Source organism: Bombina bombina, chromosome 1 (assembly GCF_027579735.1).
Source record: "Bombina bombina isolate aBomBom1 chromosome 1, aBomBom1.pri, whole genome shotgun sequence".
Classification (NCBI taxonomy): Eukaryota; Metazoa; Chordata; class Amphibia; order Anura; family Bombinatoridae; genus Bombina; species Bombina bombina.
This window is the reverse complement of record NC_069499.1, coordinates 550,493,643-550,519,514: the sequence shown is the minus strand read 5'-3', so window position 1 is coordinate 550,519,514 and position 25,872 is coordinate 550,493,643. Positions and strand designations below refer to the sequence as shown.

General features: G+C 38.5%; 1 protein-coding gene across 1 annotated transcript in view; it reads left to right on the top strand.

Moving 5' to 3' along the window:
* LOC128645606 (caspase-10) overlaps positions 1-25,448 on the top strand; it is a 212,994-nt gene extending 187,546 nt beyond the window's left edge. The window contains exon 11 of the mRNA XM_053698702.1: positions 13,196-25,448. Coding sequence (XP_053554677.1) covers positions 13,196-13,382 — 187 coding nt within the window. The 3' untranslated portion in view covers positions 13,383-25,448. The remainder of the gene's footprint in view (positions 1-13,195) is intronic.
* Positions 25,449-25,872: the final 424 nt, after the last annotated feature.

Below are 25,872 nucleotides of genomic sequence, written 5' to 3'. Positions count from 1 at the left end.
AAAAATTTGGGAGAAATCTCAGATTAAAGGAATATTTTGGTACTGGTAATGAAGATATTGATGTCACAGATAGATTCAAACCAAAGGGGCGATTTGATCCACACTCTAATAATGCCACCATTCAGACTGTCACCAACTTTCTAGTGGAACAGATTCCTAAAAGATCCACGCATCGGTGGTCAGATAATTTGACTAAAGAAGAAAGAATTGCCATTGGTTCACTACAGAATGACTCTTCCATCGTCATACGCCCCGCCGATAAAGGCGGTGGTATAGTAGTCATGAACACCATGGATTACAAGGCAGAAATATTAAGACAATTATCTGATACAAACACATATCAACCTCTTCCGAGTGATCCTACAACAGTACTCAAAAAGAAAATCGATGCCAGTTTACAGCAATGGTTAACCGAGGGTCAGATTACACAGAACCACTACAGCTTTCTGAAACGGGACTTTCCAGTGGTTCCTATATTATACACACTCCCCAAGGTCCACAAGGACAGTAAAAATCCCCCTGGCAGGCCGATTGTGTCTGCCAGGGGTTCGCTGCTCCAGCCACTGGAAGAATATGTTGATTCCTTCCTGCAACCGTGGGTGAAGCAACAAAAATCATATATTCGTGACTCTACAGACTTCATGTCCCATATATTACGGATTACAGACATGAAATCAACTGACATTTTGGCCACACTTGATGTTTCAAGCTTATATACTGTTATACCACATACATCGGGTATAGCAGCAGTGGCCAAATGTCTAAGACGAGTACCATATATCGGCCCCTCTGAGGAGGTATTGATTAAACTTCTGGACATATGCCTCTCTGAAAATTATTTTCGTTTCGACAAGATCTATTATCTGCAAACCTCTGGCACGGCGATGGGGTCCAACGTGGCCCCATCACTAGCCAATCTCTTCATGGCTGACTATGAGATCAATGTATTGAAGATATTTGAAAAACCAGAAATAAAATATTACTGTCGCTATATTGATGACTTGTTTCTGATATGGCAAGATGGCCCAGACACACTGAATACATGGATTCAGACCCTTAATGAGATTGATAGCACGATCAGATTCAGTCATACCACCAACTATGAGGTTGTGGACTATTTAGACGTTAGGGTTTTTAAGAATGGCACTAAATTGGGAACCACCTTATACAGGAAGACAACTGATCGAAATTCAATTTTACATGCCCGTAGTTGCCACCAACCCAGTCTAATCAAAAACATCCCAAAAGCTCAATATCAGCGAGTAATTAGAAACAACACAGAAAATGAGAGATGTCTTACTCAGCTTGAAGAAATGACCCAAAGATTCAGAGAAAGGGGATATAGCCAGAAGGTGCTCACTGAAATGCGCACATTGGCTACTACGCCTTTAAGAAATGACACTGTGGATAATCCTAAGTCACCTCAAATGACTTTTGTAACCACCTACACACCTGATAAGTACCGGATTACTCAATCTTTGAAGGAAGAGTGGAAATTATTGGAGGCTGACCCGAAATTACCCTTCATGAAATGGAAGACGCCACGGATTGGCTACAGAAGAGGCCGGAGTCTTAGGGATCTGTTGATGAAGACGGACATCACGGAAGCTACACATACAACGTGGCTCAGCAAGAAAACAGGGTGCTACAAATGCCTAGGGTGTGTCACATGCAACGCGATGATCGCTGGGACACACTTTCAACACCCAGAACCCAGGAAGAAATATAAAATTAAACATGTAGTGACCTGCACCACCACGCACATTGTATATCTCTTGAATTGTCCATGTGGCAAATATTACACCGGCAAGACGACAGATGACGCCAGGACCAGGATGGCAAATCACTGGTCCAGCATTAGATCTGCAATCAATAACGGTAAATCAGACCAACCGGTGGCTCGCCACTTCTTAGAAGCTGGACACACAGTCACAGACATGAGATTTCGGATCATAGACCATGTTCCAAAATTGAACAGAGGTGGTGATAGAGCGACAATTCTCCTAAAGAAAGAAGCCAGATGGATGTTCGAATTGGGGACATTACAACCACGGGGTCTTAATGTCCACACAGGATGGCAATGCTATCTTTAATGAGAGTTCATTGATCCATCTATAGTAATGAGAGTCTATTGATTCATATATTTCAATGAGATATGATGAGTCTTTGTGAACTTGCTTGATATAGGTTTGGTTCTCAGTTCACTCTGATATATTATTATGATTATTCTGCATACCACCACTATCTTTCCTCTTATGATAAAAAAATTTACATAATGGGTATTTTTAAATTAGATATTATTTTCACAATAGGACACCAAGGTTTTTAATTTGTTTTTATTTTCACAACGTTCCTTGGTCAGCAAATAGCCATGGAGGTGTTTAGAGAGTGTTTGGCTGTGAGGGCATAGAAGTGCATACAATTCCACTATTATTATTTTCTCGAGTATGTCTAGGATCTTGGTTTGATCTAGACACCATTGGAGCTAACCATATTTGATATATATGTTTAATTATGTTTATTTGTTTGTGTTAGGATAGTATAAGTAGCTTGCATGATTAAGTTATATTGTTTGATTACACACTGATAGTGGCTTGTTGCCATATCACTATTCTGTATGGGGAACACTTAACGTGATAGCCATGACAGTTGCTTTACACGTATTGGGCCATAAGGCATTACCTACAGATTTTGGTTAGAATCGACGCACTCACATTAGGATATATGGTTCCGTTAACATATTGACAGCCTTACACAATTAGTAGCCGTTGTGACATTATCTAAGATGTTCTTGGTTTACAAACACTTTCTAGTTTGTGAGTGGCTCCGATGAGTTTGTATTTGGGGAGTTCCGATTTAAATAGCACAAAGATTAGAATATTGTTTCTTATAGTTTTGTTTCCTACATTGGAATATGGTAGTTTCCTTGTATATTTATTTGTATTGATAACCATCTGTGTCTCCCAGTAGTCTCCACTTACCGACATAGTAAGCAAGCGCTGTCCATAGAACACACAATACTCACGAAAACATAGGCGTGTATGGTGGCTATAAACCACATGATTGGTGCTTCAGTGGTGTGTGGCCCCACTCTATAACACGATTGGTTAGAGACGCGTGTTTTCTATTTTGAGTCAACAGAGCACATGATTGGTGCTTCAGTGGTGTGTGGCTCCACACGGACACACTATTGGTTAGCGATGCGCGAGTGAGAGTACACACTTGTCGGGTTCTAATTTAGCATCAGACAAGATAAGCGTGATTCTCTCTGTTAGATCAGACCTGATGGGAGAGTGTGGCGAAGTTGGGCCCTTGTTACTCCTGACATGATCGGTTTATACCACTGTCCTTATACAGTCTATGTATTCATGATCAGTTCCCTTTGGGGTTACGATTAGACTTAACACAGTGGGGATGTAAATAGGTCCCTTATGGACAGCTGGTGACTAACATGATAAGTGTATTCTGATGTATTCTGATGGATATTAATCTTTAGACAAAGTGATACTGTGTGACACGGGCAGATTTGGAGGTGGTGCTGGATGAGTTGTGACTCATCTGACCACTTGTCAGACGTGTTATGTGATTGGCTGATTGGGCTAGGAGATTTGTGTGGATCAACGCCATTGGTTATTTTTATAGTGTAAATCTATGCCACACTAACCTCGCTCGATATTATGATTGACACCCTTGGTTGTCTGTATATGGTTATCTATCATTTGCTGACTCAGGACGTTGTTTTTAACTTATTTGCATACACTTTTCATCACTTTATTTCACTTCCATTACCCAGACGAATATGCACCTTGACACTTTTCCTATCCTATCATCTTGTTTGACCTTTTGTCTCTAACCTATCAGGAGATCTGTTTCTCCAGTCCTAACACGCAGATTACATTGATTGGTTTTGAACACAGGGGAGGGCTTTATTCACCTTTATAAGTTTGGCATTTTGTATTGTTGTTTGTCAGAGGAAGGGACTGTTTTTGTCCCGAAACGTCATGAATAAAATTGTTTATAACCCAAAAAAAAAAAAAAAAACGAATAAAATTGTTTATAACACAGACGGCTGAAGTCCAGTGAGTGCTTATCCTATTTGAAAACTATTGAAATATCTTTATAGCACCCTGGCGGTTGATGACAGATAGTGAGAGTGCACACACCTACAACAAGAATATTATATATATATATATATATATATATATATATATATATATATATATATGTCTATATACCTTTAGATCTATATGAGAATATCTCTTCGAAAATCCATCTGAAATAATGTTTAATGTGCCTAAGATTGTAATGTGAAATATTTTCATTATCTCCATAGTTAAACATATCTCTATACATATAAATCAATGTTTCTCTATGTATGTGTATCTCCTATCTTTGAGCCCTTATAACTTTTGTGCGCAATATATTTTTAAAATAATTTTTATTAGACAGTGTTAATATGAGTTTAACTGTACTTTGTAATGTATTTTTGAAGTGTTTTGTGAAACTTTTTTGTTACGGAAAACTGTTAACTACAGCTCTTCGAGAGAGGAAATGATTGCTGCATAAAAGGTGATTGCGCATGTGCAATCGTGATTTTTCAAGACTTCTTGAGAAAAGTTCCATATACTGTACATATAAAGATGTAACCATGGGTGTCACTCCTCAGGCCTAAAGGCAACCATTTAGCCCTTCATTTTAATTTGCTTTCATTAACCAGAGTGTATAGATTATATACTTAGAAATACAATGTGTGTGTGTGTGTATAAAACAATATGAATTGTGAGGGGGGGGAAGTCTTGGTGATTTCCCACACTTTTTTTAGGACTTGATCCCCATCTATTTACTTACAATTCAAATGGTGCAAGGGAAAAATAGTTAATTAAAAATTCTGCATTTTCGGCTTATTACTTTTCTTCCCTGACTCATCCTCCTCCCCACTTGTCCATAGATGCTGCCTCCCTTATAGATTGCTACAGCCAATTGGACACGACAAAAGACACTTGAGTAGAGCCAGAGAGAAGGCAGCGTGAATGCGCACCTATTCTTTAAGACAGCACTACAGCTTCTGATTGGCTAAGCTTCTATAATTAAAGAGACAGTGTTGGATAAGTGAGGAGGAAATAAATTAGTCAAAATTAGTAACAGCTATGCTTCCCCCACTAAAGCCCAAGCAGGTACCAGCTACTGTGGGTACCTCTCATGAAACGTTTTCTCCAGGGTCTCCTACGGTTAGTGACTGGTCTAGTCTCTATGTGATATCTAAGAGGATGCCATACTGTAATAGTTTTTTCAGCAGAAGGCTCCCTGTGATTTGCAGGATACTCAAGACCCGGGCCCCTATTGCTGGCTGAAAGGGAAAATGTGACCTTTCATTTTAAGCTTGATTATATTCATGCTTTGTTAAGGGAAGTACTCAGTACTTTGGAGGTAATGCAGGCTCCTACAATTCCTAAGGTTTCTGCAAAAGTTCTTGATAAGTTTTGAAGCCTGCACCTTAATAGCCTAACACCTTCACTGATCCTAATTGTCGGCCAGATTACAAGTGGCACGTTAACAGTTACACGCAACCGAATAGGTGTTTATTGCAGGTGTTTGCGCACATTGGATTTAACGCTCGTATTACAAGTTGAAAGTAATCGCTAGAATTATTACCGCATCCTCAGAGCTCTGGTCAACTGTTTCGTGAAACAAAAAATGTGTCACAATACATCAAAAATGCATTATAAAGTACAGTTACATTCATAATATATTATTGAAAATAAAATTGCACAAAAAAGATATGAGGTTTCAGGTGTTAGAAAAAGAAAGCACTGCAGAGGGCTTTAATGTTGAGATACATACACATACAGTATATATGTCTAAAGGTGTATGTGTATGAGGATTGTGCTGGTAGGAATAGCGATCCAAGTTACAGGGAAGGAAACACAAACAGAACAAAAAGTATAAGTTAACTATCTCTTGGGGTAGCACAAGATAAAAGGAAATCCTCTGCCCCAGCGTATTTTTGTATTCTGTTGCATATGTTATTTATGACAGGGACACAGATCCCAATGGGTACACACCTCATAACATTGAGGTATAAAAAGGTGAGCATTCATTGTTCATTTCTGCGACCCCAAAACTGATGGTAAAATCCAGGTATTGAAGATAAACTATTACAATTATTGATTAAAAAATATATAATTCTCATTCATCGTTTTTTAAATATTGATATTTTAACAAAGTTATTACCTTTGTAAAGAAAATATTGAAGCGTCATATAATCGACCCGTTTTTTTTTTTTTTACTTCCTGATCACGTTTTATTATTATCCAACCGAAAATGTGGCTGTTAGGCGGCCGTGACTCTGTCACCCGCCCACTTAATCAACAGGGCGTGCAAGATTTTATTTTTTAAAAGGATTGTGACGTTTCAATCAATTTCACGAATGCGCAAATCTGATCTGCCGGGAGCGAGCCGAGAGTTGTGACGTAGGGAGCGGGTGGAACCGCTCTCTACTATAATGAGACATTGAAGTTAGAGATGGGAGGAGCAAGGAACGGTTCAATGTAATATTTAAAACATTGCAATTTCTTTTAGATATTAATATTAAAACAGGCTGCCTAGAAAGTGAAAGTAAAGTGCTGAACTTTACCATCACTTTAACAATGCTACACTATATACTCTGTTTTTGTTTCTGTTTGTGTTTCCTTTTCTGTAAATTGTAGCGCTATTCCTACCAGCACAATCCTCATCTATGAACCAAATTTGTCAGTGGTAGCAAAGATTTTTGTTGGATTTGGCAGCTAGTGTTTCCTATTTTTTCTGAAATGTACAAAGCCCTAAACACAAAAGGAACACAACACACAACATATAATAAAAAAGTTTTTTTAAGCGCTGTCTCTTTAAATGAATATATATATATATATATATATTTTCATGGCCAAAAATATTGGCACCCCTGCATTTCTGTCATAATGCACCACTTCGCCCAGAAAATTGTTGCAATTACAAATATTTAGGCATTCTTATGTTTATTTCTTTTTTATGTATTAGTATGACACAAAAAAGTGGAGAAAAAAAGCCAAATCTGAAACCTTCCACGCAAAACTCCAAAAATGAAATGGACAAGATTATTGGCACCCTCAATTTAATATTTGGTAGCACACCCCATGGAAAAAAAATAACTTAAATGTCACAATTCATTCATTGCCGTGTAGCCACGGCTCCCAGATCTCCTCTGTGTTCTTGCCACGTCACGTTGCCTAGTAACATGACGCGGCTTTCCTGACACGCCCCTTTTTCGTCACTGGCTTTAAATCCCGGCGGTAGTTTTGTTTGTGTATTTACTTGCTTGTGGCTCAGTGTCTTTTGGCTCTCTCAACCTTTACCGCTTACAGGATTTCGACCTTGGCTTGTCTGACTACTTCCTGTCTGATCCGAAATAACCTGTCTCCTGAATATTGACCATTGCTTGTCTGACTACTCTGCTGACTAATCCTACAAACCTGCATAAAAGGACATTGACCATTGTTTGCTTGACTACTCTGCTGCCTAATCCTACAAACCTGCTTAAAGGGACATGAACCATTGCTTGCCGTGTTTTTTTTTCACTTTGTTTGCTCCTTTGACTACTATGGGGTAATACATTATTACGATATTTTAAATTCTGCTTTTTGAGGTTAGCGCAAATTGGTTTGGCACGCAAGCAAAAACTATTTACTTTCAACTTGTAATACAATCGCTACCCAACACACGCAAAAAGCAGAGTGAGTGCTCGGGCGGGAGCGTTAAATACCGCACCACTTATTCCTGGCTCTGTATTGGGGAATTGATCTATTAGATTGGAACAAATTAGGTACAGCATTTGTTTCTTCAGCTAAAAAAAACTAGGTTTCCTTTGCCCTTAGCTAACCGGTTGATGTAGGAGACCATTCCTAGAGTAGACGGAGACATCTCTACGTTGGTGGTGTTCCACTATTCCCCTAGTAGATAGTACCTCCTTCAAAGACACTATGAAACTGATATTTTAGGGTTTTCATAGGTGGTCTTTTCTGCTGTTGGGCTATCAGTGTTAACTTGATGTTTGTGTGGCTTGTGTTGATGCTGCTATGCCAGTCTGGTGTAACAGCCTTTCTGATGAGATTGCAGGGTAGATGTCAGGGACCACGTCAGACTAATCAGAACTGCAAATAGCTTTATTTGTGACATGTCCAATAAAATGGTTTACTTCCAGACTCTTTTCCTTTTTCAGGCTAAGATTCTGTTTGGTCCAGGCATGGATGCTATTAGATCTATGGTTACTGGTGGTAAAGGAGTCTTTATACTGCAGGATACAAAATCCAAGGGTAAGGCTAAGCCTTAGGGCCACTCTTGCTCCTTTCATAAGTACAAATCCCCAAAATACAGTTCTGCCTCTTACATCCTGGCCCAAGTCTATACAGTAAAAAAGTATTTCTATGATTCCAAGTCAGGATCAAGTTGTGTTGAGCACGTCAGGGATAGGGGTTCTACCCCAATATGCTCTTAGTTCCCAAAAAAGATTGAACTTTTTGGCATATGCTGGATCTCAAAACTCTGAACAGGCTTCTAAGGGTCCCTATCTTCAAAAATAAACCATTCACACTATTATTTCTCTAGTGCAGAAGGGGAAGTCCATGTCTACAATAGACTTGAAGGATGCCTACCTTTTTTGTTATGCCTTTTTTGGACAAATCAGTTTGTGGTCTGGCCATGAGTAGTCATTACCTAAGTCCTGGAAGCCCTGGTGATGGTGATTTGGTTGCAAGGCATTGCCGTAACACCTTAGTTGGACAACATCCTAGTGCTGGTGAGTTACAGGAAGCACTTATGCTCACAGACGCATTGTTACTGCTACTTTAGGGTGACCAGACCTGAGGGAATAAAATGGACACTTCATCAACTATATGCAACATACTCAAAACAAAAAGGATGCATTATTAGAGTAGCTTTTTGTTGTAGCAATTCAAACAATTTATTTTAAATTAAATAATGAATGAAAATAATAGCTGTCACTATTATTTAACAACTTCACATGCAACATTGTTGAAAACATAAAGATAAGCATATATACGAGGCACTATCAACTGTAATTCCTACAAGTCTTAACTAGTGATTTTTTTTAAAGTTGGTCAGGTAGAAGTCTCCATCTATTTATTGCCGTTTTTATTTTATATTTTGAAAAGTGTTTCTTCTACCTTTGGCACACCCTAACACGTTTGGTAATATAAATATTTACAAACGTATTACTTTACAATAAACCGTTCTAATCCAGCACTAGAGCAGTCAGGTGTGTGCACCAACACCAACAACCAATACTGCTCACCTGTACAACAATATAGAGTCCGAAAATAGGCAGCACCTCCTTTGTTTTGCAGAAATTATCTTTTTATTCTTTTCTTAAATACCTAGGTATTTAAAGGTGTTAAGGTGCATATATATAACTGACATGACTAAGGGTATGTAACCCGAAACATAGTCTGTTTTCTTTTGTGTACCCACTCCTGGATTACAGAAAAGAGTAAAAAGAGAATTTCAGCAAAACAAAGGTTGTGCTGCCTATTTTTAGACTCTTTACAATAAAGTACATTAGTATTAGTAACCATAAACTCACAACGTAATTTCTCTTCTGTCCATCTCTCTCTCTGCTTTTCAACTCTCTCTCTGATGTTCAACTGCTCTCTGATGTTCAATTGCTCTCTCTCTGCAGATCAACTCTGTCACTGCTGCTCAGCTCTCTCTTTGCACACAAGCCGCCATCACTCCCAATCAGACACCATTAAATAGGCATGTAGACTTCTTCCGCCTCCTTTTTCCCATGTCCACCCCTGCAACATGCAGGGAACTATAGTTAAGCGGATATTGCTTGCCATAGCACTGTGATTGACATAAGCATGGCCCTTATATAATAAAACATAAGTAAACAGTCATGATAAAAAAAATGGGACATTTTTCTAGCTTTTAAAACGTTTTAGGGACAAAGGGACAGTGTGTTTAAAAAAAAGGACAATCTCCTTAAAATAAGACATCTGCTCACCCTATGCTCCTTCACACCCATGGGTTCCCAAGAGCTTTCTGGTCCCTCAGACTTGAGTGTTAAAACTGTATATATCTATACCTATATATAATCACATATATATATATATGTGTGTGTATATATATATATATATATATATATATATATATATATATATATACACACATAGGTAAAGATATATATTCCATCATAAATATCTCGAAATATGTATTTATGAATAAATAGAACATATTATGATATGTGAAGAACATTGGAATGTGAAATATTCATATTTTCATGTCGGGCTAGCGCACTAGTAATCAGGTCTGTGCGAATGTAGGGTGATTTTTTGCTCCATTGACTTCTATGGGGGAATTCGTTAACTTGCAATCGATATTCCAAGTTTGGCTTGTTACACTCATCGGGTTAGGGCACGAGTGAAAACTTTCAACTTGTAATACGAGTGCTACCTGACGTGCCCAAAAAGCGTTAAATACCGCTTAACTTGTAATCTGGCCAAGAATGTTTAAAATATTTACTGTTGGGCCTTCTGATTTTTTGTTTTTAATGATTTGTTGTAGTTAGTACCTTGGATGGTTAACATTTCTTGTCAAATCAAATGTTGGACATGAATAATTACTCTAATTTCTTCTGACTGATCAAAGCATCTTTGTTTTTTACGTTCCTTGTTGAAAATATGTTTCCTGTTCCACTTATATACACATATACACACACACACACACACACACATACGTATACAGCTGCACAAAAAGCTCTTGCTCAGTTGGTAGAAAAAAAATAAATCAAAGTTTATTCAAATAGTTTGTTTTTTTAATACAAATCCAATGAGTGACTATGATTTTGCATCCATATCTATCTGTCTTACACTTTTGTTTATTAGTGCTCACCAGCACTCACGGGCAGCTGCATTTGCCCCCCAGTGACTTGGGTGCAAAACTCATAGGAAAAATTACATATAAATAAAACATAAACAGTCTGCACTCACTTGACCATGTCAAGGTATCTTCCTTCCTGGGTCCCTAACCTACAACCACATAAGCTTACCTTCAACTACACAAAATGAGATACAACAAGGATGAAACAGCATCCTAAACACATAAAGAAAGATATACAAAAACACAGAAATCGACTGCACTCTAATAGTTGTGTTGCCACCCCTAAAATTCTGGTTCCTAAATTTTTGAGCTGGTTTTAGATTTCGAACAAATTTGTCAAGCCCTGCCTTAGTGGTTCTGCGCTACTTCAGGCTGATGTACATATATCAATCATTCTGATTGCTTCAGCTTGGCTTTATAGAACTTGGTATGTGGACCTAGTGCAGATGCCCTTTTGCCCACTATGATGTCTTCCTCCTAGATAGGACTTTCTGTCGCAAGGGCTCTTTTTTTTCAGGACCTTTGGACGCTGCCTTTGATGGCATGCAGTTTGAATGCCTGATTTTAGCAAACAAAAGGTTGTCTGATACCTTTATGCTACCAAGACATTATAATTCAGCCTCGAAAAATTGCAACTAAACACATCAATTACAAGGTTTGGAAGACTTATTTGGCTTGGTGTGCACCTAGAGGGTACCAGTGGAACTCCTTTTAGATTCCCAGAGTGTTTGTCTGCTAGTTCTCTAAAAGGTAAAATCTCTGTTTTATCTATTTTATATCATATGAAGATTGAGAAGATTCTTCATATTCAGACCTTTGTTCACGGTCTGATTTGCCAGAGGCTGATCATTCATCCAGCTGCTCCTCCTTGGAGTCTCAATATGTTTCTTAGACTTCTTCAAAAACCTTCTTTTTAGTATATGCATAATATAGACCTGCAGTTGCTATCCTGGAAGCTTTTTTTCCTGTTAGTTATTTCATTGGCTAGAAGATTGTCTGAAGTTTCAGATTTGTCCTTTAATCCTCTCCCCTTTAAGATATCAGGATAAGGCAGTTTTGCAAACAAATTATGGGTTCCTACCCAAGGTGGTTACTTCAGAAACTATTAACCAGGAAATGTTGTTCTTTTCTTCTTTCCAGTTCATAAGAATTCTCAAGAAACATCTTCTTCACAACCTTCATGGAGTTTGTTTTTTTAAATTCTTTGTGTACGCTACCAAGTCTTTTAGACTTTCTTCACCTTTATTTGTTAATTTTTCTGGCCCTTGGATGGGTCAGAAGTCCAGTGCCACTACTTTGACAGCTAACTAGAAGGCATATTGTGTTGCAGGGAAATCTACCACTGAGAGGATTACTGTTTATTCTGCTAGAGCAGTGGCCACTTCTTAGGCCTTTTATAATGACGCTTCTACTGAACAAATTTGCAAGGCAGCTGCTTGGATTACCTTTTCTGAATTCTATCACTTTGACATGTACACCTTAGCTGAGGCAGCTTTTGTCAGGAACATCCTGCGGGCTGTAATCTCTGATCAGTAACAACCTGCCTACCTGTATTAGTCCCGCCCTGTTTCTGTTGGTCTCATGGACTTCACTTCTTGGGTGTAGGAGCCCACATGTGATGGACTCTAGCCATCTTTTGAAGGAAAATAAAATGTATGGTTACTTGATTAATTAAGGATGGTGAGAGTCCACAAGCCCCACGCTTTGTTTTAATACAGCTGGTGGCAGGCCTTTGCATTATTTGCCCAGCTTTGGCTCTTTCCTGTGGTAGGAGAGTGATAGAAGGGAGGTTTACATCTCTGGAGTGTGTAGTTTGAGTTGCTGCCTCCTGGAGGACAGGGAATGAATAGCTCACATGTGAAGATTTCTTGGACTCTCACCACCCTGAGGAAAAACATATATATTTTGTTTTTTCATTTGCTAGCCAGTCATTATTAAATTTATTTCCCTTTGCCAAACACTTAAGTCTCTGTAACTTACTCACTTCTGACAGTCTGAATAAATACCAATGATATATTTATTGATTTCTGTCTGTGCATAACAATGATTACGTATGGATGTTGTTAAAGAATTGTTCATATAACATTTTTGAATATTTGTTTATTGTTAATATTATTGTTATAATATGATTTTTAATTTGTTTTTATCAACCCAGTAATATACTAACACATTTTATAACATATTGTATAGCAGAGGCATTAATAACATTGAATCTGTCTTAAACTAGATTATGTTTTCTAAAATAGTTTCTCTCTTATTTTAACACCTGACTATTTATTTACAGCCAAGAAGATATTTTATCTATTCTTACAAAAGTCAACAAGGATGTGAGTCGAATGGAAGACCCAAAAGAAGGGAGGAAACAGATGCCACAACCAGCTTACACCTTAACAAAAAAGCTTATATTCCCTGTACCCCAAGATCCTTTTCCACACAAATTATCTACCTCACAATGTGAATCTAGAGTGTAAAAATCATGTTGGAATAACTTAAAAAGCAACTATTTTTATATAAAATATGAATGTAACCTCATTTTAAAGTTATGTACTGAATTCGCCATTATATCCTGTTTGTTCTGAGTTTTACTATGTATTACTGTGCTGAATCTTCCTTTAATCTTATGGCTTAACATATCGGCATTAATGAGTTCCTCAGGATAAAGTTTCTTTTATAACTCCCTGTATTTATCTCAAATATATTTTGAGTATTTATTTCTTCAGCCAAAGACTTTTCGGATCTCAAGACTTGTGTATCCTAGACAAATGCAATAGTATTTGAATTGTACACATTTTTATTCTGAATATAAACATATATATTAACCAGTTTGTTTAGATGAGCCAGACTTTACTGAATGTCTTTACCTATATTTTTTCCAATAGTTTATATTAATCCCCTATTTTGGATATTGTTTTGTTAAATTAGTTATAGTCCAACCCTAAATGGTCATTGTACTTAACACATCTCTACTGAGAATGTGAAAGAGTAGTAATAAAAGATTTAAAATTATAATTCCATGAAATAAAGGTTAACTAAAAAACTGCTTCAACTAAAACTGAAACAAGAACTATGTTTTAGCACAACTGATACTTAAGTATCAGTTGTTTTATTGATAGATAATGATAACTCCAATAGCTTTATAGGTGTGCAGGAACATACCTCCCAAAGCCTGGTAAGAAAAATAGGATGTATTCAGCACAGGAACATCCATTAACAAAAGGATAAAATACATTTCAATGTATTCTTTTTTAGATGGAACATAGAGAAAAATTGAATATATTGTCGCTTTAAGATTCAGTAGGAAGAAGCTTTAAGAGAGGTTATTATTGAAAATGGAAAATGCATTTTCCTTCCTAAGATAGGGAGAGAGTTCACGGCTTCATTCCTTACTGTTGGGAAATACAACACCTGGCCACCAGGAGGAGGCAAAGACAACCCAGCCAAAGGCTTAAATATCCCACCCACTTCCTCATTACCCCAGACATTCTTTGCCTTTCGTCATAGGAGGTGGCAGAGAAGTGTCAGAAGATTCAGAGAGTCCTGAAAAAGATCTGCCCTTCAAGATAGGACTGGAGTTTTAAGTAGTCATGTCAACCTCTCAGTTAGAGTATTGATGAAAGTTAGAGTCTAGAGATGCAGGGAAAGTTTTTCTGCGAAACCATCCAGATTACTGCTAACAGCTCCTAAGCAATCAGTGTTGACGAGTTTCACTGCCTGCTTTCTCTCACTCAAGTCTATGTCAGGAGCGCTGCTAAACTAATGTCACACTTGAGAAGCTGTGTTCTGTTCCACAGCATGGATCTTGGAGGTAAGATTGTTTCAATTTTTACACATAAAAACACTATAACAGGGTCACAGTGTGGCTCCTTTATACCTTGATAGGATTTAGGGTTAATATCCTCTGAAGGGGGTTTATTGAACAGTTGGGGTAAATTAATCAGTGTATTATTTATTTACATGCTGCTTTGTGTGATTTCTTCCTGGGCTGATAGACTGTGTGTTTTTTGGCTGGAAAAAACAGGTTTCACTTTTAAGTTTCACCTTTGTTTTTGAAAGTGTTGCACAGCTCCTATTACTTGCTGTACTTGTAATAACATCTATGTTCATTCCCTCTATTCCGCCTGAGAATTGAACCTGAGGAGAGAGTTCCTGTGTTAACTGTCTGGGTCTAGGAGGGGGTGAGTGCCCCAGCCATGGGGAGCATATATAAAAAACCTGAGCTATGGAGGACTCGGTCATGTTAGAAGGTACTCCTATACTAAATCATACCTGTTTATATTGTGAGAAGGCCGTGGTTTTTCCGCCCACTCAATTATGTTCCACATGCCTTAACACTGTTATAAAGTCTAAGGAGGGAGACAAGCCTGCTAGAGCTCTCAGTCCCTCTGAGCCTTCTATCTCTCAGGACTTGGCGTCCTGTGAGATTACTACCCTTGCTACATTATCCACTCCACATGCAGTTCCCCGTAGCACATCTAATCCTCCATCCGAAGGGGGGCCTTCTTCAGTTACAAACGGCGGTGTCTGCGGCTCTCAGTGCATTACCTTGCTCTAACAAACGCAATAGAAAGGTTAAACATAGCTCTCCTATCCCGGAGTCATCTAAATATTTATTGGATTTAGCTATTATGTCCCAGTTAACCTCTGTAGCTTCAGAGGGTGAACTTTCTGGTTCGGAGTCCTTAGCATCTAAGCCTCCTGCTGCAGAGGAACCGTCCTTTAGATTTAAAATTGAGCACTTGCGTTTTTTTATTAAAGGAGTTCTGTCTACGTTAGAGGTTCCAGAGGCCGCACTGCCTGAAGAACCTATGTTACCTAAATTAGACAGAGTTTACGAAGACAGGAAAGTTCCTTTGCTTTTCCTGTGCCGGTTAAAATGGTGCGAATGAGAGAGAATTGGTTCTTCCTTTTCCCCTCGTCTACTTTTAAAACGTTGTTCACAGTCCCAGACTCTCAACTGGATTTGTGGGGCTCCATTCCTAATGTGGATGGTGCTATCTCTACACTTGCTAAACATACTACTTTACCTCTTGAGGATAGTTCTTAGTCCAGAGAGCCGATAGATAAGAAAATGGAAACCTTTCTGAGAAAGATGTTTCAACATACGTTTTTTTTTTGTTTTAACTGGCGGCTGCAGTTTCCGCGGTTTCCGGACCGGCTACCTACTGGTGAGACTCCTTGTCGGAACTCATTGAGGTGGAGTCTCCCCTCGAGGATATTCAAGACAGAATTATAACTCTGAGACTTGCTAATTCCTTTATCTGTGATGCGAAGTCCAGACTCCTTTCTCTTCCCTTCAAGGGAAAGATTTTATTGGTCCAGGCTTGGACTCCATTATTTCTATGGTTACCGGAAGCAAGGGTGCCTTCCTACCGCAAGATAAGAAGAACCAGTCTAAGGGGCGACAATATCCTAATTTCATTCCTTTCGTTCTGACAAATCCCAATGACAACAATCCTCCTCCAAGCCTGAGCAACACAAGAGTACTTGGAAGCCTGCTCGGTCCTGGAATAAATCCATGCAGAATAAGAAGCCCGCTGAAAACAAATCGGCATGAAGGGCGGCCCCGATCTGGGATCAGATTGTGTAAGGGGCAGACTGTCTCTTTTTTCAGATGCTTGGTTCCAAGACGTGCAGGGTCTGTGGGTCCTGGAGGTGATATCTCTGGGATACAAGATAGGTTTCAAATCTCATCCGCCCAAGGGCAGATTCTTACTCTCGAACCTGTCTACCAGACCAAAAAAGAGAGATGCTTTTCTAGGGTGCATTCAGAATCTATACTCCTTAGAAGTTATTGTCCCGGTGCCTATCAAAGAAAGAGGTTTGGGGTTTTATTCAAACCTTTTCGTGGTCCCAAAGAAGGAGGGAACTTTCCACCCGATTCTGGACCTAAAGTGCTTAAACAAGTTTCTCAGTGTTCCTTCTTTCAAGATGGAGACGGTACAGTCCATTCTTTCTCTAGTTCAGAAAGGACAGTTTATGACCACCATAGATCTCAAGGATGCATAACTTCATGTTCCAATACACAGGGAACATTTTCAGTTTCTGAGGTTTGCTTTCCTGGATCAGCACTTCCTGTTCATTGCACTTCCAATTGGTCTAGCTACTGCTCCAAGAATCTTTACGAAGGTTCTGGGGGCCCTTCTAGCCATTGCAGGAACCCAAGAGATCGCAGTAGCACCATACTTGGACGATATTCTGATGCAGGCACCATTCTTTAGTCTTGCAGAAGAACACTCTGAGTCTCTTCTCATTCTTCGATCACATGGATGGAAAATAAACTTGGAAAAGGGTTCTTTTATCCCAAATACCAGGGTGGAATTCCTGGGTACTATCATAGACTCCATATCCATGAGGATATTTCTAACAGACCAGAGACATTGTAATCTAACTTTGGCTTGGCTTGCCCTCCGGAGCTCCTTGAGTCCCTCTGTGGCTCAGTGTATGGAGGTGATTGGTCTTATGGTGTCCTGCATGGACATCATCCCTCTCGCCAGAATCCATCTCAGGCCTCTACAGCTATGAATGCTGAGATAGTGGAACGACGATAATTCAGATTGGTCCGAACAGATTGTATTAGAATCGCTCTCTTGGTGGCTCTGTCCAGATCATCTGTCCCGAGGGACATGCTTCTTAAGACCATCATGGGAGATTGTGACTACGGACGCAAGTCTATTTGGATGGGGAGCTGTTTGGGGTAGTTCTCCCTTCCGATCAATATATTGGAACTATGGGCAATCTTCAACTCCTTGAAGGCTTGGTCCCTTCTGGGTTCGTCCTATTTTATCATATTCCAATCAGACAACATAACCTCAGTTGCCTACATCAACCATCAGGGGGGAACAAGCGCTGCGGAATCTGTTGGCGCTCTACAAATACCTGATAATAATAATAATAACAAGAAGTTCCCTGGCAATGAAGGAAGTATCTCGGATACTTGAGTGGGCGGAGACCCACTGCTGTTCACTGTCAGCGATCCACATTCTGGGTGTGGACAACTGGGAAGCGGATTTTCTCAGCAGGCAATCCTTTCACCCAGGAGAATGGTCTCTCCATTCCGAGGTTTTTGCAGAGATATGCAGAGAGTGGGGGATGCCGGAGATAGATCGCATGGCCTCCCGTCTCAATGCCAAATTGCCCAGGTAAGGGTCTAGGTCGAGGGATCCTCAAGCGGATCTTATAGATGCACTAGCAGTGCCCTGGAGGTTCAAACTCATATATCTCTTTCCTCAGTTAAAGTTTCTTCCTCGTGTAGTGGCCCGCATCAAACAGGAGCGGGCATCAGTGATCCTGATTGCTCCTTTGTGGCCGTGAAGGACATGGTTTGCGGATCTGGTGGGGATGTCCTTATATCCACCATGGAAATTACCTTGTTGCAGGGATCTGATGCTAAAACAGGGTCAATGTGTTCATCAAAATCTAGATTCTCTGAGGCTGACTGCGTGGAGATTGAACACTTAGTGTTAGCCAAGAGGGGTTTCTCTGAGAGTGTTATTGATACTCTTATTCAAGCTCCAGTTACGAGGCGCATCTACCATAAAGTGTGGAGGACCTACTTATATTGGTATGAAGAGCATGTTTTTTCCTGGCACAGGGTTAAGGTTCAAAAAGAAAAAGGTAGTCTCGCTGGATATGAAGATAAAACTATTCTGCTGGCCGAATTGAGGATAAAGGTAACGACCCGGAGGTAGCAGTGGATGTTTTGCTGAGTAATTTCTCAGCCTGTATGGGTTACAGATTCTCCGCATGTCGAAGCGAATAAACCTCTGACAGCAGACTCAGGCAGTACGGGAGTACCGGAGGATTACAAGATGTATTTGGTGGCACAGTTTGAACACGCCATTACAGGGGCAAGTCTGTTTACTCCATAAGACCCGGACACAGGAACGGGGAGCAATTTTCATATATATCTAGGGATATACCATATAAACTTTCCTTTTTCTATAGGGTTAAGGTTGCCAGAATACTATCTTTTCTCCAGGATCAACTGGAGAAGGGTCTGTCAGCTAGTTCCCTGAGGGGACAGATTTCGGCCCTTTCGGTTTTACTGCACAAGACACTGACCAAGCTTTCAGATGTGCAGTCCTTTGTTAATGCTCTGATTAGGATCAGACCTGTGTTTAGATCTGGGGCTCCACCTTGGAGCCTGAATCTTATTCTTCGTGTTTTGCAACAGGCTCCGTTTGAGCCTATGCTTTCTGTTGACATTAAATTGTTATCTTGGAAGGTTATCTTTTTGTTGGCTATAGCCTCTGTGCGCAAAGTTTCTGAGATTTCTGCTTTGCAAAGTGAGCCCCCTTATCTGTTTTTTCATGCAGATAAGGCAGTTTGACGCAATAAATTAGGTTTTCTACCTAAGGTGATGTCAGACCGCATCATCAATCAAGAGATTGTTATGCCTTCCTTGTGTCCTAATCCTTCTTCTTCGAAGGAACGGTTGCTTCACAATTTGGATGTGGTTCGGGCCTCGAAGTTTTATCTTCAGGCTACCAAGGAGTATAGACAATCTTCCTCCTTATTTGTTGTCTATTTTGGGAAGTGTAAGGGGCAGTAGGCTACTACTACTTCCCTATCTTTCTGGTTGAGGAGTGTAATCTGCTTAGCTTACGAGACAGCAGGACATCAGCCTCCTGACAGGATAACGGCTCATTATACCAGAGCAGTGGCTTCCTCCTGGGCCTTTAAGAAAGAGGCTTCTATGGATCAGATTTTTAAGGCGGCAACCTGGTCCTCCTTACATACTTTTTCTAAATTTTACAAGTTTGATGTTTTCGGGAGAAAAGTTTTGCAGGCTGTGGTGCCCTCAGAATAGGATCCGCCTCTTCTTTTTTGCTCCCTCCCGTTATTCATTCAGTGTCCTCTAGAGCTTGGGTATAGTTTTCCCAACAGTAAGGAATGAAGCTGTGGACTCTCCCTATCTTAGGAAGGAAAACATCATTTATGCTTACCAGATAAATTCCTTTCCTTCTGGATAGGGGGAGTCCACGGCCGTTTTTTCTTGTCTAAGGGGCGGCTCGCTAATATTTATCTTATTCTTCTGGCACCATTTATATTTTGATGTTTCTCCTACTTTCCTTGTTCCCTCGGCAGAATGACTGGGGTAATGAGGAAGTGGGTGGGATATTTGAGCCTTTGGCTGGGGTGTTTTTGCCTCCTCCTGGTGGCCAGGTGTTATATTTCCCAACAGTATGGAATGAAGCCGTGGACTCTCCCTATCCGGAAGGAAAGGAATTTATCTGGTAAGCATAAATTATGTTTTTGTTTCTTTTATCACTAAATTAGATTTTTACCTAATACACATCAGGGAGAACAACAGCAAATAATAGAGACTTTGGGGCCGATTTATCAAGGGCCAAATGGCCCCTGATGCCCCATAAACATCAGTTATGAAGCAGCAGTCTTAAGACCGCTGCTCCTTAACTGATCCGCTGCCTCTTAGGCTGCCGACATCAATCCGCCCAATCCTATACGATGTTGATTGACACCCCCTGCTAGCGGCCGATTGGCTGCGAATCTGCAGGGGGCAGCATTGCACAAGCAGTTCACTAGAATTGCTTGTGCCATGTTAAATGCCGACAGCGTATGCTGTCGTCATTCAACGATGTCTGTTGGATATGTTAAAAGCATCATGATAATAGTGATATTTGAAAAAGGGATCAGTTTTGCAAACTAGATTGGCTGTGAAATATTATACAGGGCTGAAATCAGTGTCTGAAGGCAAGCTCTCCAACAGGCAATTTACTATACTTTTCTGTGGGCTTGCTTCTCTGACACTGGGGGATTTTAAAAGCAGCCTTGCCATCGGCATTAAAGGTATTATCATGTAATGTAAATGATACAGTATTTATTGAAAATACATGTGTAAACTAAACCTCTTGCATTCCATACAATAGCAGAACTAGGATATGAATGATAAACCTAGGAGCTGGAGGATTGTGGGTACATTGTACATGTGTATACACTGTGCTATGTATAGGTAATATACGGTAAAATAATATATGATGTCATTAAAGTCTGTTTGTTATTTGAATAAATCTGTTTTTAACTTTTGGTGTGTTCTTTTCTTTTTTGGAAGAATATTCATGTATGGGATAGTAATATCCCACAGAAGACAGTAGCTTTTTTTGTTTTACTAAAGTGCGTTTTTTCAGCTTTGCACTGCTAAACTTCTAATATTGCGACCGCTCTGTAGCAAATGTGTTCTATATAAATTTCACGTTTGTTACGGTGTAGTCGCAGTTAATTAGACTTAAAACACATTCAGTACAATAAAACTAAAAGTGGCTATAACAAATACAATATTAAAAAAGTCATCAATTCCAAAAAACACGGCACAAATCTGAAAAGACACGGTTTAGTAAAAAAAAAAAACTGCAGCTACTGTCTTCTATGAGATATTAATATGCCATAAAAAAAATGTCCTTCCTAATAAGAAAAGAGAACGCTAAAAGTTAAAATACGATTATTTAACGAAAATAATCTTACTATATATTATAGAATTTCACAGTATAATACAAACATATAAGAAATTGTATACCCATGTATAATATATCCACAATCCCACAGCTCTGATAGGTTTCTTATTAGGTTTTTTTTTCACTCTTTGTTAACAATGGTGATCTCATACATAGCAAATATATAGGCGGTTCATGGGCATTCCATGGGAGTAACCAGTATTTTAATGGGGAAACATTGCTAGGAGTTTCTAAGTTTAATAGGAATATCCTGCATCTTGAGGCATCTTTTTACACATACCGGTTTCCACAGCCATTTTATGGCAAGATTTTCAATTATAAGAAATCTACTGAATGTACAGTGAAACTTAGTTTACATTTGTATTTTGCTAATTGTTACTACACAGAAACTATTTTTAGTTTTAGTGACTGCACATCCTATGTTGTGTAAACATGCTCTGAATACACTCCTCCTCCCCGCTGCCGAGATCAAGTTCACTGGTAATGTGTGCGGATTTTTGATCAGGCAGCAGTCCCTATTGTTTCCTATGGAATGAACATCACCACTCGTTGGTACAGAGAGGGTCAGGCCACTTTTGTTTAAAATGTCCCCAGACGCACAGATTGTGAGACTTTTGAGCCAAAATAGGATGATCCTTTTATTATCTAGCCTAAATGAGCATTTGGTAATTGTACAAAATCATTCTGATATAGGAGGAGAGGATAGAAGGAAAAGCCTATTTAACAAAGGTCTGTCGGACCTGATCCAACAGTGCAGATCAGGTCTGACAGACCTCGCTGAATGCGGAGAGCAATACGCTCTCTGTATTCAGCAATGCACCAGCAGCTCTTGTGAGTGCAACGCCGCCCCCTGCAGATTCGCGACCAATTGGCCGCCGGCAGGGGGTGTCAATCAACCCGATCGTACTCAATTGGGTTGAATTGCAGAGATGTCTGTCCGCCTGCACAGAGCAGGCGGACAGGTTATGGAGCAGCGGTCTTTAGACCGCTGCTTCATAACTGGCCTGCATGCTCGCCAGAAACACGGGCCCTCAAGCTCCATCCAGAGCTTGATAAATGGGCCCCAAAATGTTATATGTTATAGCTAGTGTCCCAAGCCTCTAGAGGTCACTAAGAAGGTAAGCACAATTAACTATTATTACAAATGGAAAGAGTGTGCTTGAGTCATGGATGATTGACAAGCTCTGCTTGCATGTGAGCAGGGGGAGGGTCTATGCAAATACATACTTGTACAATGCTTTGTATATACACGCTCATCCGACAGCATTGGGGGAATAAAAGATTCAGGTTCTACACTGATAAAAATAAACTTTATTTTTACATAAAAATGTGAATTCTCCTCCCTTTTAGCCATTCCTATTCTTCTTGTGAGTAATTTCTTAGCCTTTTTTAAAGCTGTTTGCAGACTTTTGCACTCTTTCATTTTAAATATAAAAATATGCCAAATAACAAGTGACCATCCAAAATTAAAGTGGTATTGAATGTATTTGTAAATTTTAATACACAAATTAGAATATATTTTTTTCCAATAGTTTACATTTAGTATATACTATTTAAAGTTTTTGGAATGTTGCACTATTATGCACTTTACAAAAGAAAATAAATGAGTAAAATGTCTATAATGTATGCTTGATATATTTTAAAACTTTTTTCAGTGTATGCATGACTAATACCCTGAGCAAGCTGCATTTGCGTAGGAAACAAAATAAAAAAATAATATATATATACATACTCTATATATATGTTTCAAAATTTCTTACATGATTTAATAATAAATTTGTACCTTTTTCCCATGTCACTCTTCTCTGAGTTTTTAGTAAACCACATGTGGATTTTTATTTTTTTAAAAAAAAGGAAATATAAGCCATTACACAAAAACATAAATTACCATATGCAATAGGATAACTTGTTTTTTTTAGTAATGCGCACAAGGCAAAAAACAAGGGTGCTGGGTAATACAGGTGATATTAAAATCTTATTTCCCGCAACACCTTTTTTCTGGAATTTCATGGCATTTGGCGCTTTTTAGGTGTTGCATCTAGCATTGCTTATGATTCAGTCAGGCTAATGCCACAGTGTTTGCTTATAATCGATAAGATTTTGAATCAGTAGATTCCTCTTTTAAGATGTTTAAAAGATGATGGATGGTGATATTTTTTGATGGTTAGATGATGAGTTAGGATTACTATAGTTTCCCTTTATAGTGAAATGCTTATGAAAAATGCCTGATATAAGACAGAGTTATAAAAGTGCAATATTTATTGGAATTGATGCTTGTCTTACTATAAAGTACGATTACATCTTTAAAGATCAATTTGTGTACTAGTGTGATGCCCATATTTTCAAACACATAAGAATTCTCCTGCCCTATTGACATTCTGTGTTTTGTTCTTTAAGTGTTTTGTCTTTGCAACCGTGATCACCTCATAACCACTATAGTGTTTCTCACAGAGAGACTATCTTCCCTAGTGTTTACATACACCTTTTTATGTGAATGAGAGAGTTATATTTTCCTGTAGAGATCACAACCACATACAGTTCACATACTGTACATTTAGCTGCCATTAACAGGTAAATACTTACTTTGTAAATGTATTAATAGTCTCATTGTACATTTTTTCATGGTTTGATATGCTGTTTTCAGAAAACATGAGAATGTTAAGCAACATTAAAAATAGGTGGTAAATGTTGGTGTCACTATTACATCCCCATGTATTTGTAACATCTACAGTGATTCATACTAGTACCAGGATGTGATTTAGGTGTACAATCTTTCTAGGAACAATGCTATCCCAATATAGTTGACACTCTAATGGATTACATTATTTAAATAGTGGCAGAGCTGGTATTCTGTTATCACTAACAGGTAACTTTTCACAGGAAAAAAAAATATTAACTGCAACTAATGTTAGATTTATTTTAACTGAATATACGGTTTTATTACAAAACCTACAATAAAGTCGCTAGAGCTTGGCTCATGGTGTTTTCAGTAGATCTTACTGGTAGTTTTAGTGTGGGGGAAATCACATTAATCTTGTAAAATGATTTAACCAAAGACTAGTTAAAGAGATGACAAAAGTTACCACCAAAGAATGGCTTGTGCTAAAGTTGGGTTACCATGTGACTGCAGAAACCATGGTAGCCATGTTTATCACATGAAAAAGCAAATGCTAACTATAAGTAATTGACATTACTGAGGGGAAAAACAAACTTTTATTGTAAGGGAATTTTATACAGGAATTTAACAAGATACTGCCACTTAGAACAAAATTATTTAAGTAAATACAGTGGGACATACACCCTTGTTCTAAGACATCTGTTAATTGTTTTCAAACGTAAATCATAAATAACCGATTTAGGCTGTATTTACATTTGGAACATAATCATTTTTAGCTCCTCATCTAAATCTTTCATCTGGTCTGTTATAGGTATTTAGTAGCTGGAGTTGAGACACACTATATAGTAACATACTACCTGGATGACTACATTATGTTGGTTTGAATTGTAACAAAGATTTTTTAAGGAAAAAAATACTAATACATTAATACAAATTAACAGTGTGATGTGGATATTGTAGAGTGATTGCATATCTAAAAACCCAATGATACTCATAACCTGAAACACTTGAACCATATCCTTGTATACTTGATGATTTTTATAAGAGTACATGTGTCTAATTATGTTTACCTATGGAACAAGATCATTGAACATTCAATTTCTATGTGTAATTGTACAAATATTTATGTTTATAGAACATATGCGATTGTCCTTGTTCAGATAGTAAGATACTATGAATTCTACATTGGTAATATTATTGTAATAATATAGCAATATATAGCGAAAAAACAGTACTGTTTCTGTATAAAAAAAGAAATGATGTTCTTTAAATGTTTTATATGGTAAACTTTTATTGCAAAACTGATATTTCCAACAACGCAAGCTTATATACAGTGTGTGTGTGTGTATATATATATATATATAATGGTGTCATAAAAAATGTGCATGTGTAAAGTGTCCTACAAGAAGTGATTAATAAAGAAAAGCTTCTGTTAGCTGTTTTATGGAGTTTTCTGTCTTCTGAGTGGTGTGTTATTAAAGGTTACGAACCCCCACCCCAAAAAAAAATCTAATTCAGATAAAGCAAACCAAATTTACAAGGTTTTACAATTTACTTCTATTATGAAATTGGCTTTGTTCCCATGGTATTCTTTTTTTGAAGAGATACATAGTTAAGTGTCTGGAGGACTACATGGCAAGGAACAGTGCTGCCATCTATTAAATAGATAACATTAGTTATAGTTCTCCAGTCATGGGCAGGCTCCTAAGCTTACCTCCCTATACAACTTCAACAAAAGATACCAAGAAAACTGTATGATAGAAGTAAATTGGAAAGTTTTTTCAAATTGCATGCTCTATTGCAATCATGAAAGAAACATTTTGGGTTTCATGTCGCTTTAAAATTTGGGTTGCTGAAGCAAAAAAAGTAAAA